This window comes from Zingiber officinale, chromosome 2B (assembly GCF_018446385.1).
Source record: "Zingiber officinale cultivar Zhangliang chromosome 2B, Zo_v1.1, whole genome shotgun sequence".
NCBI lineage: Eukaryota > Viridiplantae > Streptophyta > Magnoliopsida > Zingiberales > Zingiberaceae > Zingiber > Zingiber officinale.
Window position 1 is genome coordinate 99,837,204 of NC_055989.1, and position 18,650 is coordinate 99,855,853.

Sequence of the window (18,650 nt, forward strand, 5' to 3'; positions counted from 1 at the left end):
TAGCAAGTCACCAAGAAGACGAAGATGAAGCAAGCTCGTCCAAAATGAATATCGAGAGCATCGATGAAGGGGGAACGATATCAGAAGAAAGCAGAACTTCAGGGGAGCTTAAGATTGTGAGATCGACGAGATAAGTCAAATACGGTCTTTTCCTTCTAATAAGTCATTTCAGTTTATAAAACTATTATCGAAAAATTATTGTAAATAGAAAAAGAAAATAAAGAGTTAAAATCAACCTTAGTTATATCTTGTCGATTAGAAGACTTTGACAAGATTAAAACTGAAAATAGAAATAGAAGATCTTGAAAAATTGAAAATTAAGAATGCAAATTTAAAAGATCAAATAGAAAATTTAAAAAATTCTGCATGTTTAAATTTGTCTACTTCAAATTTCAAGAACTATAAAGGATTAAATTGACAATTTAAATATTACAAGGGGAAAATTAGAAAATTATCTAGAAAATGTATTCCTTGAAAATTTTTAATTAACCCAGTAGGAACTTATATTGGGTTCCAAAAATATGCTTAAGTTAATTTTTTTTTTGGGCTTTCAAAGAGATAATTAAATATTTAATTTCTTTAAAAGGCTTTGTCTAGAAAGTGGTTCTAAAGTCGATTACTAAAATAAATATTTAATTGACTAACTGTAAAGTATTTAATTATTTTAATTAAATGCTTTAAATTGTTTGTCAAAATTTCTGTTAGAAAAATTCTGATCGTTAAAATTCATTTAGCAAAATCATATTTGTTAAAGTTATTTTAGCAAATTTATTTTTTTTACTTTATCCAATCAATCCGTTAGAAAATTTTCTATAAATTAGTTATCCAAATACAAAACTTTTAAAAAACTGTTTAAAATTCAACGTTTTTGTGAAAAAAAATTTTAGACTTTAAGTTTAGATCTTCTAGAGTCATTTTTAAAGTACCCTATTTAATGTGATCAAAGGGGGAGAAGGAAAGATTAAGTCTAGGGGAGGGTAAATATAATTTTTTGCAAATTATTGAGTTGCAAATTTATTACCTTGTTATTATTGCTTTATGTTTGTTTACCATAACTTAACTTGAGTTATTCACATCAAAAAGGGAGAGATTGTTAGTACTCCAAGGTAGTTTTGATGTGATCAACCAAGTCAGGTTAGGTACGGTTGATTTTTAATCCGTGTCTAAGTGTGCACGAACTTAGGAGCACAGGAAGTCAAGCAAAAGACGCAGCTAGCGAGAAAGACGGCATGGGAGAGAGCCTACAGGTTCGGTACGTCCGAGGGACGAGATGCTGCGAAAGAGTACGCTAATGGACGAGAAGGAGGCACGCAGCGTTTCCGAGGGACAAGAAGCCGAAGTGGAAGATTGCTCGAAAGTCGAAAAATGGGTTCGGGTGAGCCCTATTTCGGATGGCCGAAATCACCCAAGCAAGCAGAGCTAGAGCCAGAGCGGAAGACTCGGACCCAAGCGAACAAAGCCAGAGCAAGAATCCGGACCAAACAAGTTAACATAAAGTTAACTTTAGTCCGAGCGCCTGGACAGTCCGAGCGCCCTGGACAGTCCGAGCGCCCGAACCATGAAATTTATCCACATCGCGTCAAACGCAATCCGTTATGACGGGGATAAAGTTTTATTCCCTGGAGGCGCCTAGAACCCTTCCAGGTGCCCCGACCAGGGCTATAAATATAGCCTTGGTCTAAATGGTTCGGATAGAATACTTGTAAACAATTTCCTTTGTCTATCTTTGCATTTTGAGTGTTGTAACTACTGTAAGAGGCTTCTCCGCCTGAAGAAAACTTTGATAGTGAGCTTCAACTTCCTTGAATTAACACTCTCCCCTGTTGTAACCAAATAAATCTCATTGTGCCTCTTCTTTCTAATTTCTTATTTATTTTTATGCACGTGTTAGTTTAATTAAGCTATAACGTTCAAGGAAGGTTCGTGTTCTTTTTGCAGTGCTATTCACCGCCTCTAGTCGGCCACAAAGGGGCCTACATAGATGATTTAGAAGATATAGACAAAATTCAAGATGATAGGCTTAATGAGGACAATGATTCCATTTAAAATGAAGTTGATTTTAATTTTGATGATATGATTGTAGACAAAACCCTAGCATGTGAAAATCCTACATATATTCAAATTGAGGAAGAAGTAAAACGAACTGAAGATGCTCATATGGATGAGCCTCAAGGTTCTGATATAGATGGATCAGAGTTGAGATTCGAAGGTTCCTTTGCGGATGACAAGTCCAAAGAAGACAATGTTGTTGATGAGGATGTTTCTCAAGTGAACAATAACTTGAGGATCAAAGTGGAAGAGAAAGCTGAAACTACAAATATGGAGCCAGAGTCAAATAAGGAAACTCTTCCCTCTGATACAATGGAGACCGTTGAATATCCATTGGAAGGGAAAGAATCAATCAAGTCCTCTGGTAATTCTCATAGAATAGAGTCCTTAATGGCGTCAAACATGCTTGAGGCCGACAACAATGGCATAGATAGTAGCATTGCTCCGTCAAGGCCTTTACTATCTGATGAAATGTCCAAAATCGAAGTTGCATCCAATTCGGTTGACATTTCTATAATTTCATATGATTAGTTGCAAGTGGCATGTGATCAAGTAGGGAAGTATAGAAAACTTAAAGCAACAGATGAGCCTTGGAAGCAAATTATTAAGGCACTTAAGATTGGCTGTGATAATTCTCTAGATACTAAAGACTAGATTATGCCAGAACTGTTAAAAGGCAAGCTGCTGAACTGGTTGTTGATGAAACATCAAAACAACAAACAAGCAGATTGTTTGTTATCCAAGTAAGAACATGGCATTATACATCTTATTTCTGATATTGGATACGAGTGGGCTTTGAATCCCATTCTTGAGCATGGTGTTGGTGCCTATAACAAGGTTTAAAGATCGAAATATTGAACCTTGTGAGATATTGCAGAAAATCAATTATAATGTAAACAAGTTGCGCCTTCATAATCACTTGAAGACTTCTAATGTCTTTAATTTGAAGCACTTGAGTCCCTATTTTGTGGATTCTAATGACACTAATCTAAACTCGAGAATGAGTTCTTTTAAACCCGGGGCGACTAATGCAAGATGCTATGAAGATTGTCTTTTTTTTTAGTTATTTTCATCATTTACATTTTAAGGTGAGAAGGCAAAGATGATAGAGAACTCGGGTTTTAAATTATGGTACACTGGAAAAAGTAAAGCAAGAAATGGAGTGGGTATTATTGTAGATAATTTGTTAAAGGATGAAGTTGTAGTAGTTAGAAAAGGGGATAGAATTATAGCCCTTAAGATAATAGTGGTGAAAGAAACTATGAACATAATTAGCGTATATGCACCACAAGAAGGATTAGATGAAACAATCAAATCAAGGTTTTGGGAGGATTTAGATGAAATATTACAAAATATTCCACTAAATGAAATGATTTTAATAGAAGGAGATCTAAATAGGCATGTCGGAATGAAAAATGAGGAATATGAGAGAGTACATGGGTTTGGAACGAGGAATGAGAAAGAGAAAACTATATTAGATTTTGCGATAGCATATGACCTTATATTAGCTAATACGTTTTTTAAGAAAAGAGAAGAACACTTAGTTACATTCAAAAGTAGGAATAATAAATCGCAAATTGACTTTTTTATAGTTAAGAAGAAGGATAGAAAGATTTGTAAAGATTGCAAAGTCATCCATGGAGAAAGCTTAACTACCCAACATAAGGTAGTAGTGTTGGATATACGCCTCAAACATAGTATCAAAAGAAAGAAAATATATACAATTCCTAAAATTAAGTGGTGGAAATTAAAAGATGGGAAGCAAAATATATTTAAGGAGAATGTAGAAGTACAAGCATTAGGTGAAATATACGATGACTCTAATACAACATGGGATAAGATGGTATCAAAGTTGAAAATAGTAACTAAGAGTGTACTCGGTGAGTCAAAGGGACATGCACCACTAAGTAAAGAATCTTGGTGGCGGAATGAAAAAGTACAAGAGAAAGTAAAGGAAAAACGAATAGCTAATAAGCAATTATATATTTGTAAGAACGAGGAAAACTTAAAAAAATATACAATAGCCAAGAAAGAAGCTAAGAAAGTAGTGAGTGAAGCAAAAAATAAAACTTTTGAACGGTTATATCAAAACTTGGATACAAAAGAAGGGGAAAGAGACATTTATAGAATAGCTAAAGTGAGAGAAAGGAAAACAAGAAATCTTAGCCAAATAAAATGTATTAAAAATGAATATAATAGGGTATTAATAAACGATGGAGAAATAAAAAAGCGATGGAAGAGGTATTTTCATCAAATTTTTAATGAAGGTTTAGGTGACCAACTTAACTTAGGTAATTTAATTAGGTCAAATGAGCATAGAAATTTTAATTTTTATCGTAGAATTCAAACTTTAGAAGTAAAACAAACTTTAAATGAGATGCACAATGGAAAAACCGTTGGACCAGATGATATTCCGATAGAGGTATGGAAATGTTTAGGGAAACAAGGTATTGAATGGCTTATAAAATTATTTAACATGATATTGAAAACGAAAAAAATGCCTGAACAATGGAGGATAAGTACTCTAATTCCCTTATATAAGAACAAGGGAGACATACAAAATTGTGCAAACTATAGGAGTATTAAACTAATGAGTCATACTATGAAAACTTTGGGAAAAAGTAATAGAAAAAAGATTAACGAAGGAGACCACAATGACAGAAAATCAATTTGGGTTCATGCTTGGAAGGTCGACAATAGAAGTTATACATCTTCTTAGACAATTAATTGAAAAATATCGGGAGCAAAAACAAGATCTACACATGGTATTCATTGACTTAGAAAAAGCTTATGATAGAGTCCCAAGAGAAATTATATGGAGAATTTTAAAAAAGAGAGGTGTTAGCATAACATATATTGAACTAATTAAGGATATATATGAGGATGTAACGACCAGAGTAAAGACTTCAGATGGAGTAACTGAAGCATTCCCAATAAAGATAGGGTTGCATCAAGGATCAGCTCTAAGTCTCTATCTTTTTACACTAATTATGGACGAACTCACTGCGCACATTCAAGACAAAGTACCGTGGTGCATGTTCTTTGCAGATGATATTATTTTGGTAGATGAGACACGTGAAGAAGTAAATGCTAAGTTAGAATTTTGGAGGGAAACACTAGAAGGGAAAGGTTTTAAGTTTAGTAGATTAAAGACAGAAATATGGAATTTAAGTTTAGCAATATTAGAAGTAATGAAATAATTGTTAAGATAGGAGAGAATGAGTTGCCCAGAATCGAAAGATTTAAATATTTAGGATCATTTTTACAAAATGATGGAGGGATTGAGAGAGATGCCTTACATAGAATACAAGCAGGATGGGTGAAATGGAGGGAAGCGTTGAGTGTTTTATATGACCATAAAGTACCTCTTAAACGTAAATGTAAGTTTTATAAAACCGCAGTTAAACCTGCTATGTTATATGGAGCTGAATGTTGGGTTATGACTCGAGCACATGAGTAGAAGATGAGAGTTGCAGAGATGAGGATGTTAAGGTGGATGTGTGGACATACGAAGATGGACAAAATAAGAAATGAGAGCATTAATGAGAAAGTCGGAGTTGCATCTATTGAGGAAAAACTTCGAGAGACACGTTTAAGATGGTACGAGCATGTACTTAGACGACCAATAAATGCTCCAGTTAGGCGATGTGAAACTATGATAAACATGCATATCAAACGAGGAAGAGAACGACCAACAAAGACTTGATTAGCAACAATAAAACAAGATAAAATTTATTTAAATATAGATGATAATATAATAGGAGATAGAGCTCAATGGCGTAAAAGGATTCATACAGCCGACCCCACCTAGTGGGAAAAGGCTTGGTTGTTGTTGTTGTACATTTTAAGGTGTTGAGTTAGTTTAGGGTTTTGAGTCTGTTAAATTTTTTTCCTTTCTACTAAGATTTTTTCCCTTTTTTTTAGGATTTTTATCTTTCGTTTGTATCTTATGGTTTTTAATCTATTAAAACAATTGTTTAGTCAATGTTAGAGGATTCTCTTTTGTTTTGGAAAATATAACCCTTTTCGTTTAAACGTAGAGACGGCTCCTCTTCATTTACCGAATTCTCTACATCTTTCTTTACAATTCTTCTAAGGAAACAAGCCCCCAGAATAATCACTATTCTGTTCGGCGTCATCATGAGTTACCATTACAATTTTGGTACTTATTTAATTAAATGGGAGCCTTAGCACAACGGTAAAGTTGTTGCTTTATGACCAAAAGGTCACGGGTTCGAATCTTGGAAATAGCCTCTAGCAAAAAGCAGGATAAAGCTGCGAACAATGGATCCTTCCCCGGACCCCGTATGGAAGGAGCTTCGTGGACCAAGCTACCCTTTAATTAATTTTAGTTAATATAAATGGTAATTTCTAATTGACTTTTTATTGTAATTATTTTATTTTCGGAATAATTAATTAGATTGCTAATACATGATTAGTCTTTTATTTGTATCACCTCAGTCTTCACAACTAAAAATGCTTGAAACTATTTTAAGTTTTGATTTTTAGCTTTGGTCACTTATAAATTCTATACTTCTTTCATTTCATAATAACTCAAACTTATAACCTATTCAATTTTTACAACTAGGACATAAGAATATGCAATGAAAAAATAAAGCATTAATCGGTCCTTTATAAATTAGACATGTTTTGCTTTTGAATTCTGCAATAACAAAATGAGCATATACTCTTATAGGTTTATATAATTGCTTTTGAAACTTAATAATGATCAGTTGATAAGAAATTATTTTATATTTTGTTTGATAAAACCTAATAAGACTCCTGGATCCAACAACATAATTTAAAATCTTATTGTTTAATTTTAATTTGGTTTGTTTATTCCATGTAATTATAATATTAAAGTGAATGAAAAATAGAAATTTTAAAATTAAATTTATTTAATTTCGTAAGTATAAAATTTTAAAAAAAATACGAAACTCAACCCAAACTCAACACAATTAAATTTGAAAATTTTGGATTAAAGATTTTATTGATAAAATGGCATTCAAATTCAAAAGGAGCTTTTTTTAAAATATATATGGTATTGATAGCACACTTCTATTGCAATCATAATATATGTTAAAAGTTATTCAAAAGAAATGAATTTAAAATAGTGAAATAAAAATAAAAAAAATTATTTTAGATTTAATAAGATAGTTTTTATTTAATCAAAATCTTGTATTGAACCCTAATTGTTTCTTGATGCTAAAATCAAAGCCAAAAGAAAACATAGACGAGACGTTGACACAATCTCACCGAACTATACTTTTTTTATCACTTATTTGCACAATCTCTTTTGATCTCTTTCAACTTCATAATAGTGAAAACACAAAAAGAAAAATCTTCTAAAATTTATCCCATTTAAATTTTATATTTTAAATTATTTTTTAAGAATTTTTAAATAACTAATTAAGTTAAATTAAATTAATATTTTGATTTTTGAAGATGAGTGCCAGTTGTGCAAAGTAAGATAAAACCCATCAAATAGACATGATGATTAAAATCAAATGGGTTCAAACCAGACTCAATTTAGATTTATTTTAGCTCATTTAAAACTAAACCAAATGTATATATAAGATAGTATAAATCAGTCGTATTCAATCGTATTTAATTAAGCTAATTGTATTTTTATAAGATTAGATATTATTTAATTTACCTATTCTCTCTAACTCCTCTTCTTGATCCCTCATCTTGTAGTCTACCTACAACAAACGTAGGTGCATGCCCGTCATCGATGACGCTTGTACTCCTAACTTCTTCCCTTTCCTCCTCTCCCTCAGCCTCTCTTCTCTCCCTGTCTTCTTTGTTCCCATCACTCCTATGTTTGTGTCAAGGTCAAATGTTCCAGGTGTCAGTCGGCGAATAGAACGATCAATTTCACCTATGACGACCACTCAGCTACTTCAAACTTTGGTTTCGCTAAGACCTATTGAGGGGTGAAAGAAATTTTGCTTACAAAACACTAACAATTTTCTAACCTAATAATATTAAAGAATTAAACATTAACTGCACTAAACATTAAAATAATACGGGCACAAGCAAGCCCCTGGCCTATACAATAACAACTATAAGTTTGCTAATAAAAGAAAAGATTATCTGGACAGCATGAGCATATGCATCACAAAATAGATTTAGTTACTTTCCGAGATGCAATTAGATATTCGAAGTATAGTGACATCTTAAATGAACATTCATGGACCTGTAAAGTTACACTGACCTTGTAAGCCCACCAAATTTTCTGCTTAATGTCCTCATCATAGTTGAATCCTCCCACTATCTGAGGCATGGTAATCAGCCAGAAGGTGGCAATCTTTGGATCTCTCATGCTTTGAACAATGTTCTGGGAAATCAAAAGTTCAGTCACATAAAAAAAGGGCTAGGAAAAAGGAAGCATGCATTTTCTTTGAAGTAATATATGGTGTTACAAGTCTAACAGTTCCAATTACTCGACATGCAAACTCAAATATGAGAAAAAGAAAACTCAAAAAAGCATTTCTCATTTGCTTAAGATAATAATTTTGTTCAAGTTATGGGAAATTAAATTACACAGCAAAGACATTAAAAGGAAATTAACATATGGAGCCCAATTATAGGTGTTATATAATAGTTTCACTAAAGATGCCTTCTAGTGTTAATTGTCTTTTAACCTCCATAACAATTTGCCATTATTTATGAAGAAATAACTTACCATATTAATCTCTTGTAAGGTGACAACCTTAACTGACCCTCACCAAAGAGTCACATAAATTATAGTTGTTAGTGAGCCATTAAATATTCACAATAATTCACTTTTATGGTGAAAATTTTATTTGACCAGATCGAATATTTTACACCAATTATAACCATAAATAAGAGTATAAAAATTGGGGTTAGGGGAATTATTCCTCATAGAATCTCTAGGTAGCCTTCCGGCCTATATATGATATTATTTAGGATATGAAGAATTAAAAATAGACTTTTGATCTTACATAGTTATAAATGGGCCTAATTAGCCCATAACAATAGTAAATAGATGCCTTCCTGGAGCAATAGTATATGGGCTGGAGGTATAGCAACTAGAAGATGTCGAAAATTTTCCTAGCGATATTCTGATTGTTTGGGCATAGATTAGTATAGCACATAGCAGTACCTATATATATATATATATATTTCAGGCCTTTGCAACAATTAATGTAAAGCTAAAAACAATGTTACATTAATATATTGAATTATATTAAGAGTTACTATAACAACCACAATATGTACCTCATATGGGTAGTCCATCTTCCTCATGACATTATATGCTTTCCATGGAGGTTCCATGATCTAAACAAAAAAGTAGAATTATGAGGTGATTTGTAGCAAGTACAAACAAATGATAGAAGATTAAACACTCTGGTCAACACTATATTCAGTAACCAAACAGATAACACAATGATGTATGATATCCTGCATTCAACATATGTGCCTAGTGGGAATGCAATAGTTGCAGTACAATCTCTATTCTCTTGTTAACTTACACCTTTCTAGATGAACAACCAATATTATGTAGAAAGAAAATTAAAAATCCATTTTTAAAAAGAATACTCAAATCCCAAGTCTAGACACGCAAAAAGTGGAGACTCCAGTTTTTATGAAGTTGCACATCCTTCTAGCTTACCTTGCTTCTTTTTCAACAACAGGTATTGCAGTTTGTTCACACACAAAACAGGATAGCCAACTTGAGCAATCATTATATCATTTATAGTTAGCAATTGAGACTTGCAAGTCTCAATCATGGTATGCACATTTCAATGCTTGCTGCACTTCCCCAAGTTGCATGTCATCCAGGCATCAATCATTGTATGTTGAAGTAAAAACAACCATGGATCATGATAAAAGTTAGAGAGAAAAAATTAGAAGAAACATAATCCTACTCACTTCGTCAGCTGAAATCCTAACTTGCAACTTGTGTTTGCACTCTGGACAGCCCATTACTCCCTGCAGAATTGATAGGTGTGCCTCAATGGTTTCAAATAAATATTAGAGAATGATATAACAGTAGTTACTAAAGAAAAGTAGACATAGTTCCTATTCTCCTCTGGATATTTGTTTCTTTACCCCTTCCAAGCAAAGGAAGGTAAGGAAATGGTTAATATATTAAAGATAATTAAATATTTATAAAATCCCATCTCAATTTATTCTATTTCATTCTTGAACAAAAATCAATTGTTTTTATTTATTTTATCTATTTCATGACTGAAACAAAAAGAGATACCCATTACGCCATGAATTTGAATTAGAAAAACCGTGACTTTAAATAACCAAGCTGAATCTAGTGTATTATAGGAGATTTGCCTTTTCTATCAATTCCTACACATTAGATAAAAAAATTCTTATTCGTGTATCCAACTCTAAAGATGAATCGAAAAGGAAAGCTTTACTGATTTTACCACCTCTTTTCAACAAGAGAATGGATCTTTTTATCAAAGGATCAAAAAAATATCAACCTGTCTGTTGTGGGAATGATATGGAAGATCCAAAACAACATACAGCAGTACTTGATAGCAACAACATAATGGAGGCAGTAATGAATATAGATTGATCAGAAATATGATTTAAATCTAAAGATAAATCAGAAATGTTTTCAACCGATTCTTTTTAATCAACTTTGAATATGGAATTCAAAGGGGAAAAATATAAAGTGATACTATTACTCATATGACGATAATGAAATATATGATCAACCAACATTTTCAAATTTGAAAAAGTCAAGTAATGTTTGATGCACTTATTTCTCATACAGTCAAACCAGGAGATCCGCCTAACGTATATAGACACAAATGGTCTAATTGGAGCCTGATTTTAAAGGAACATTTGGAACATTTCCTTACTAAACAAAACCATTTTCAAATAGTATTCGATCAGCTACATATTAATCCATATTTGACTAGTTGGTTTGAGGTTATAAATAAACACAAATTGTCTAAGTCACTTTATTCCTTTAGTCCAAGTCACTTCTCTTTTTATCCAGGATTAATCTCAAATTAATTAATTGGAAAATTTTACCACAAAATTTCACAGCGACATAGTTCAGAGAGAAATATCAAAGGTTTATATTTTCAGCAACTTACATAATCAAAAGGCAAAAGAATTGTTTTATTATAAAAGTTCACTAGATTAACATTGTATTGAAGGGAGATCATTAGATGAACATTGAAGAGAAATGAACTTACATGAAATTTCTAGTTAAGCCACTGAAAATAAATAGCAGGGAAGAAAGCATTCTTCAAATTAGATGAGACCCTTCATTCTCACATAAAGGTTCCAAGTAAACCCAATGTCGTTAATAGGCATCAAAATAACTAAGGTGCTAGGAATCAAGTTAAATAGTCCGATAACTTAATTGCTAATTGGGGTGATTTTGAATTGAGCATAAAAAGGAAATAATTTGCGGACCATGGTATAAAATACCATGACATGCCGATCAACACGGGCAAATTTTTCGTTCCGCCTAGGGACCGGCACCGGCATGGTCCTTTGTGAGCTCGCTGAGGCAACCACAATATCACGGCATCCTCCGCGATATCACAGAAACAACCATGAGGTCAAGACATCCTCCGCAACTTCACGGCATCCACTATGTTCTTTTTTTAAATAATTTTTAATTTTTAAATTTTTAGTTCTTTTTTTATTATTTTCTGGAGAGTTAATTTAAATTTCTTTCCTTGTTCTTTTCTTTCTTAATTTTTTCCATCTTTGATCGTTAATTTTTTTTGTCCATCATTATTAATTTTTTTCTCCTCCATCCGTCCACGAGGATAAACAGTGAGGAAAACAACCTCCTCTTTAATGATATTATTTTTTTTCCTCCATCCATCCATCCATCCATAAGATAAACGGTTAACTGTGAAAAAATCTATTTCAAAGATATTTTTCTCTTAATTTGTCCACAAGATAAACACAAATAAATAAACCTATTTAAGATGGAAGGAATGAATTGTTAGAAAAATATAAAATAAATAAATATAATATAATTTCTAATCTTATAAAATATAGTACTATGAATTACATTATTATTTATATATATTTAGTTTAATTTTAAACTAATCAAAATAAATCCAAATTAAATTCAATTTGATCCTTTAACTAATCCTAAATTGACTTTTATTCAATAAACATCAGACATTCACATCACAAGATAATACAAAACTTGAACTCAACATTCAACATCTCAAATATAACTCAATACTAAATAATCTATAATAATCAAATATTAATAAAAATATTTTAATTAATATATTTATATTTCAAAAAAATCAAAACTGTATCGGCACAACACGATACAATACTGAAACTGTATCATTCGATTATAAATAAGAACTTCGGTAGGCTGAAAATTTTAAACCTTGGTGTGGATGACTCCAAATTTCCTACAATGTCGCAAAGGCTACCCAATGAAAGTTTATGTCATGAAGATGATTAAATATAGGTGTCAAAGTCTTTGAGAGGTATATAGAATTTGAGCAAATGTTCAATATGGGATTCTCGATTGAAAATGACTTAGATTATCTAAAGCACAAGTGAAGAAAATTTCTGAAAACAATAATGATGAAATTGCCGAGAAAAAAGGCGAGGTATATGAATTCTATGATGCTCACGCTACCGACTTTTGACCAATGAAGATGTTTGTATCCTTTAGATAGAATATATTGGCAGAAAAAAGTGGTGCATTTTGGAACATATGAATTTTGATCTCTCTACATATCTATAGAAATGGTTTATAGATTAGAAGTTCTAATATGTACTTTAGTAATTTGCATATGACATCTATATGCATGCAGATTGTCAAGTTACTTTTAAAACGGACACCTCATACTTGCACAAAATCTCTCCCGGGCTCTCCTTTCACTGTGCATAACCACAATAAACCCCTTTGCACAAACTTGTAAAAGGATGTCCCTTTGTGTACCTGTGCAAAGCCTTCCAAGCATGGCTCTCCCTTCATTCACTCATGCACATGAAATTTCCTTCAAGGCTCTCTTCCTCCTCTTGTCATAGAGCAGCATCCCTTGAGGCTTCCCCCATTACAAAGAATTTTGCGCCCTTCCCCCGCCACAACAACTCCTCTCCTTTACCTTCCTTCTCTCCCCTTGTTCTTCTCAACAGGAAACACAACCACTCTCTTTTTTTTCCCATCAATAGCACTCTTTCCTCTATCTTGGCTGCTTTCTTAGAAAGGATAACCACCTCACACATCCTCAGGATGAGACAGATGCAGCTTAGTCAACATGGCAAAATTTACGTTTTACTGTCTTTACATGGCTCATAAATAATATGGAAATAACTTCAGCTTCGTTTGTGATGTGTCATTCTAATTTTTAAGAAATATGGGATGCTATTTAACATATATGCTCCTATAAACAAAGTGTCTGCCATGATATCAAGGAAAGATATTTAAAATTTAAGAGAAAGTTGTTCAATAGATGAATGCTTCACTGGTAACTAAGCAAATCGCAGGACAAATTTAATATACTATAATATAACCATGGTTAATTTTCAATTAGTTTAATTCATATGACATTGATAGTTCAAACTGTGTCAATTAACTCAACTACTTGAAAATGCTACAATACCACCTCTATCAAATGCCTGATTTCAGCACTTCGTGACACCCCTAAACTTGCAAATGTTGTCACTCGTCCCTATTTGAAATGGTGACTCGTGTTGGGTGAGGACAATAATAACTTATATCCTCCATTTGTTCACTATGGTTGCACCAAACATCCATTTCATCACTGCTAGGAAACATATTAGAGAATATCTAATACTACCTTATTTTCTCTAGCTTTGCACAACATTGATGACAAAAACTATTAATACAACTCAATATGAGAAGTTTAAAATGTTACTCTACAATGCCATCAATTCGTCAAAGTTTGCTTACGCTACCTCCCTTTTAGGTACTTTTTTTTCCTAGTAAAATCCAAGTCTTTGTGGATGCTAGATTCAGCTGCATCATTGCATACAACATGTAATAGCAATATGTCTTCTGCTCTTCATCTTTCAACCCTACCATCTATTTCCATCATTAATATTTGTGTAAGAAAAGCTTCTTTACATACCTCCTCATTATAATGAAACAAAGTACTTTGCATTCCATAGTTCTCCCTATTATCCATTAGCATTCTTATGAGAACACTAACTTACTAAGCAATCTTCAATTGTAATCATTGTATTTTTATGGATTTGTGGATGTATGTGATGGTCAGTGGCCATCATAAATATGATGGAATCTAACAACTAGACAAATGAATCTTCTCCAACACCCTTACAACTATAATATCACCCCTTACCAATGGCAGTGTTGACACAGCCATCCATCTTAGCCTACACTAAAGGAGTTTGTCAGCTTTCAACCCTTACTAAATCAAGTTCTAATAGTTCTAATGAGAGTGTATGAAATTGGTAATATCACCATGCATCCTTTCCCTTTAGTATTGGGCTATTAGGAACACAATGTACAAGTGAATATAGCACAATGCTAAGACAGACATGTGGAGTTATTAAAAAGGATAAAATAAATTATCATACTAATATTTGAGAGTAATTAGATAAGAGCAAATTAGATATAGCATCAATGGATAACAAAATGAAAGCAAATAGATTCAAATTGTATAAACATGTTCAAAAATGTCCAATACATTTTATAGTTAAAAATTTTAAAATCTAGTGGACTAGAGATCAAACAAAATAAAGATCCATGTAATAAAAATTGATTTGATTAATTTGAATAATGCTACTGATATTGACTTGCATAGCTCAATGTAGTGTTAAATTCATGTGACTATTACTAACTCTAAATTATAGGGGGCAAACACTGACAATAATGAACTAAATTCCATCTTAAGAGACATATCTCCATAAACAGCCTTTGCGTGCAAAGGTGGAACTAGGAACTTTGTGCATGAGTCACCAATCACAGCATCAAGTGCAATTATAAGGATCGTAGCTATAATTAGTATATTATAATTAGAACAAAATGAGAACCACATGAATGACTCATTGCAATACTAGTGAGATTTAGTTATCATATATATAAATCTTGAAACTAATAGCTGGGGAAGATTAACGGATGCAATCACAAATAGATGGGAGTTGGGTAGCTTCTTGTCATTATTGACGTAGTCATACTGAAACATCTCTATTTTTTTATCCACTTACCTTTTAATCTTCTTAAGGCCCTCTCACTAAACAACATAAGTTACATAGGATTTAATTCTTAGTAATCAGTTGGAGATAAGATGAAATCAAAAGGCTTATGCGAGTAATTAACTGATCTGAGTTATTCATTGGGTTCCATAATAATCATATTCATTTGTTCTATGATATCAAACAATGGGCCCAATAAAAACTTTAATTGGACATTTCTCAAATATTTCCTGATCTGATAAAAGTAAAAAACAACTTGAGTTGTGATCAAGCTTAAATACTAAAGCGTAAATGGGAAGTGGGACAGTAGAGTTTTACTCAGTCACTCGGGGCATAGTGCATGGAATGAAAGATTTTCTCACAAATTGTTGGGTGGTCAGGATAAAATTAAGTGGCTGCCTAATAATGCCTAATAAACAGTGCCTACACCTTAAGGTTGGCTTATGATTTTATCAAAGGCAATGGTCAGGATACAGTAAATTGGGCTCATCTTGTTGGTTTCCTGGGCATATCTCTACATGTTATTTTATTTGCTGGTTGTTGCATCACTGGAAGCTTCCTACTCTTAACAGTCTGCAATGAACTGGCATTCTGGTGCAAACTAGTTGTCTGTTGTGAACAAAGTTCAAGGATACTTCAATTCATTTGTACTCTCAATGTTTGTACTCTATGGCAGTTTGGAAGGTGTCTATTTTCTATAAGAATGGCACGGATAGAAGGAGGAAGGTAAATTGTTATCGTGGATTGTTAGTTCTTTTATGCAAACACCAAGTAAAATTGACCTGTATCTCCTATATCTATCATATTTCAGGGAAAAGAAATAGGAGGGTATCAAATCATGTTGAGAAACTCTCAAACTGTGGGAAAACAGATTGTTGCTGATAACCAAAGAAGGAAGGTTGAGTGGTCACCTTTAATGCTGTTTATAGGATTTCTGAACTCGATCCTGTAAATATGGGATTTGCTGAGTTGATTGGGGTGGCTGCTGATGATGATTTGATTGACATGTTGGAAGATCTGTTGAGTATTGATAAGTTAGATGGTACTAATGGAACTGAAGTGGGTGGCAGGCTTGGCTCACGTGTCAGAATCTGTTGCTGTTGGCTCTCTCAGTGTTCAGATATAGTGTTCCAGTCCCAAGCATTCAGTTATGGATTTGTGTAGATCAAAACAGAAATAAGTTTGTGGAGAAATCTGAACTGTTTGTCACTTAACTGCAGAGAGTTCAGAGTTGAGAATTGCATTTAATGCGCTGAAAGTTGCAGAGTAAAAGCTGAGTTTTTCAGACTTGAATTCTGCTGAAACACTTGGCTGGATTATTAGAACAATGAAGTTCCTATGGAAACTAAATGCTGATATGGTGGTGGATCATTTTACGGAAGTCTGGATGTTTATATTCTTCTATACTTTTGCATCTTTTATTTTTTGATTTCTATGATGTGCTTCTTCTACACTCACTCCTCCAAGTGGAAAAATAGAAATAAGCACCTCAGCGCATTGGTGAAGGGCTAATTCAATAGGGTTCAGAAAAGGTTCAAGTTCTAGCCACAATCCACCTTGGCTCTTAAGTAAGATTGTATTTTCGCATCATGGTGAATAACAAATACATTGGATATGAAGTCTAAAAGTTGATTGAGAGCGGTCTGAACCTATAAGATATTTAATTCCAAGAATTAGCAGTTTAGCCACTATGAAATAACTCCAATGGCTTCCAAGTTAGAATGAATTTCACCTGTCAACAAAATTAATTAGATTACAGAACAACTAGGCTTGGAAGGTGACATAAAATAAGGTTAATACACAAAATTTAATCAACAAGGTAGTGTGCATCTTACGGATCCATCACAGCTTGGACAATCTTTTGAAGGAAGTGGTACAGAAAGATCAACAGAAGCAGGAAGGTGAAGTAATTCAGCACGGCTTTCAGCAATGGCATCTGCGACAGATTCTGCTGTCACCCTCTCCCCACTGGAACAGATTGCTCATAATTCAAAAAATAAGGGACTAGTTGCTAAAATGAACTTCAAAATATAGTAAAAGTTATGCTGGATTTCAAAATTTAGTAAAAAATAAATTAGGTGCTATGTTGGCTGCTCATCACAAAATGCAACACTAGAAACAAGAAAACATAAAATCAGATAGAGGTTGCAGTAACAAAACATCATTACAGAGATTAATTTCTAACCAATTAATCAACATGAACTGATGCATGTCTTATCTTAGATTGAGGATGGTAAAATAAAAGGGATAGAGGAGCATAGAATAAATTGTATAAAAAGAAGGCATTTATATTTTCTTTTCTTTTGAGATTGTGAACTGTATCCTAGAAAGCAACCAAAAGTGAGACATTTTGAGAATCCCAACAATATGAAAAGTTTCATCTAGCCAAACCCAAATAGTTGGGAGTGTCACAAATTCATCATGATGATGATACAAACAAAATGCAATACCACCTTATCGTGTTCTTAGCAAGGTTTAAAATCTCGATCCGTATCGAAATTTCGGTCCTGGATCAGAACGATAAGGTTTTGGTATCTTATCGTGTCATGCCGATATAGTTTCGGTATTTTTTAAATATAAATATAAATGTATATTAATATTTAATTATTAAAGAATAAAGATGTTTTCTATTTTGAGATGTTGAATTTATATTTTAATATTTTCTCATAAGATAATGTCTATTAAATTTTTATAAAAAATATTTTAAAAATAAGTAATTCTTAAAATTTAAAATTATAAAATTATTCGAAAATTTTAAATTATTTTTTATAATGTATTTGTAAAATTTTTATTTTAAAAAATTTATTTGAAATGTTTAAAAATTATATATTTTTTAATTTATTAGATTATTTTAAATTTATTTTAATTTTAAAATTATTTTTAAAAAATAAATTATTTTATAAAATATTTATTAAAATTTAAAATTATTTAAATTTTTTGAAATAATTTTTAATATTTTATAATTATTATTAATAATAGTTCATTTATAAAAAAATAGATATTTTAAAAATAAAAAATTAACTAAATCAAAAAAACTAAAAAAAATCATGGTTGTGGTAAGTCAACGCGATCTGGAGGATTTAGGAATATATAATATTTTATTAGAATTTTAAATTAAGTTTTATATATTTTAATGGGATAATTTAATTAGGATTTAAAAAAATATTTGATTATTTATTTAAATTAGAGGTAATTAGATCATTCAAAAAATAATAACATAACTAAATAAATAAATAAAATTTTATTATACATGTTTTAAAATTAAAATAAATAAAATATTTAATTACTTAGATAATTTTATTAGGATTTAATTAAAACTCTTTGAATTATCCTCATCCATTTAGAGAATTGTTTTAATTTTTAAAAAAAAATTAATTCAAAAACCGACCGCGAGCCGGGCACGGCTTCACGCGGCCCCTCCGATGCAGTCG

The 18,650-nt window shown here is 32.0% G+C and overlaps 1 protein-coding gene across 1 annotated transcript in view; it reads right to left on the reverse strand.

The window, feature by feature from the left end:
- LOC122046500 overlaps positions 1-18,650 on the reverse strand; it is a 58,818-nt gene that overhangs the window by 33,321 nt on the left and 6,847 nt on the right. The window contains exons 4-7 of the mRNA XM_042607221.1: positions 17,055-17,187; positions 9,949-10,008; positions 9,295-9,354; positions 8,267-8,389 (exon numbers count right to left, since the gene is read on the reverse strand). Of these exons, the coding sequence (XP_042463155.1) occupies positions 8,267-8,389; positions 9,295-9,354; positions 9,949-10,008; positions 17,055-17,187 (376 nt within the window). The remainder of the gene's footprint in view (positions 1-8,266; positions 8,390-9,294; positions 9,355-9,948; positions 10,009-17,054; positions 17,188-18,650) is intronic.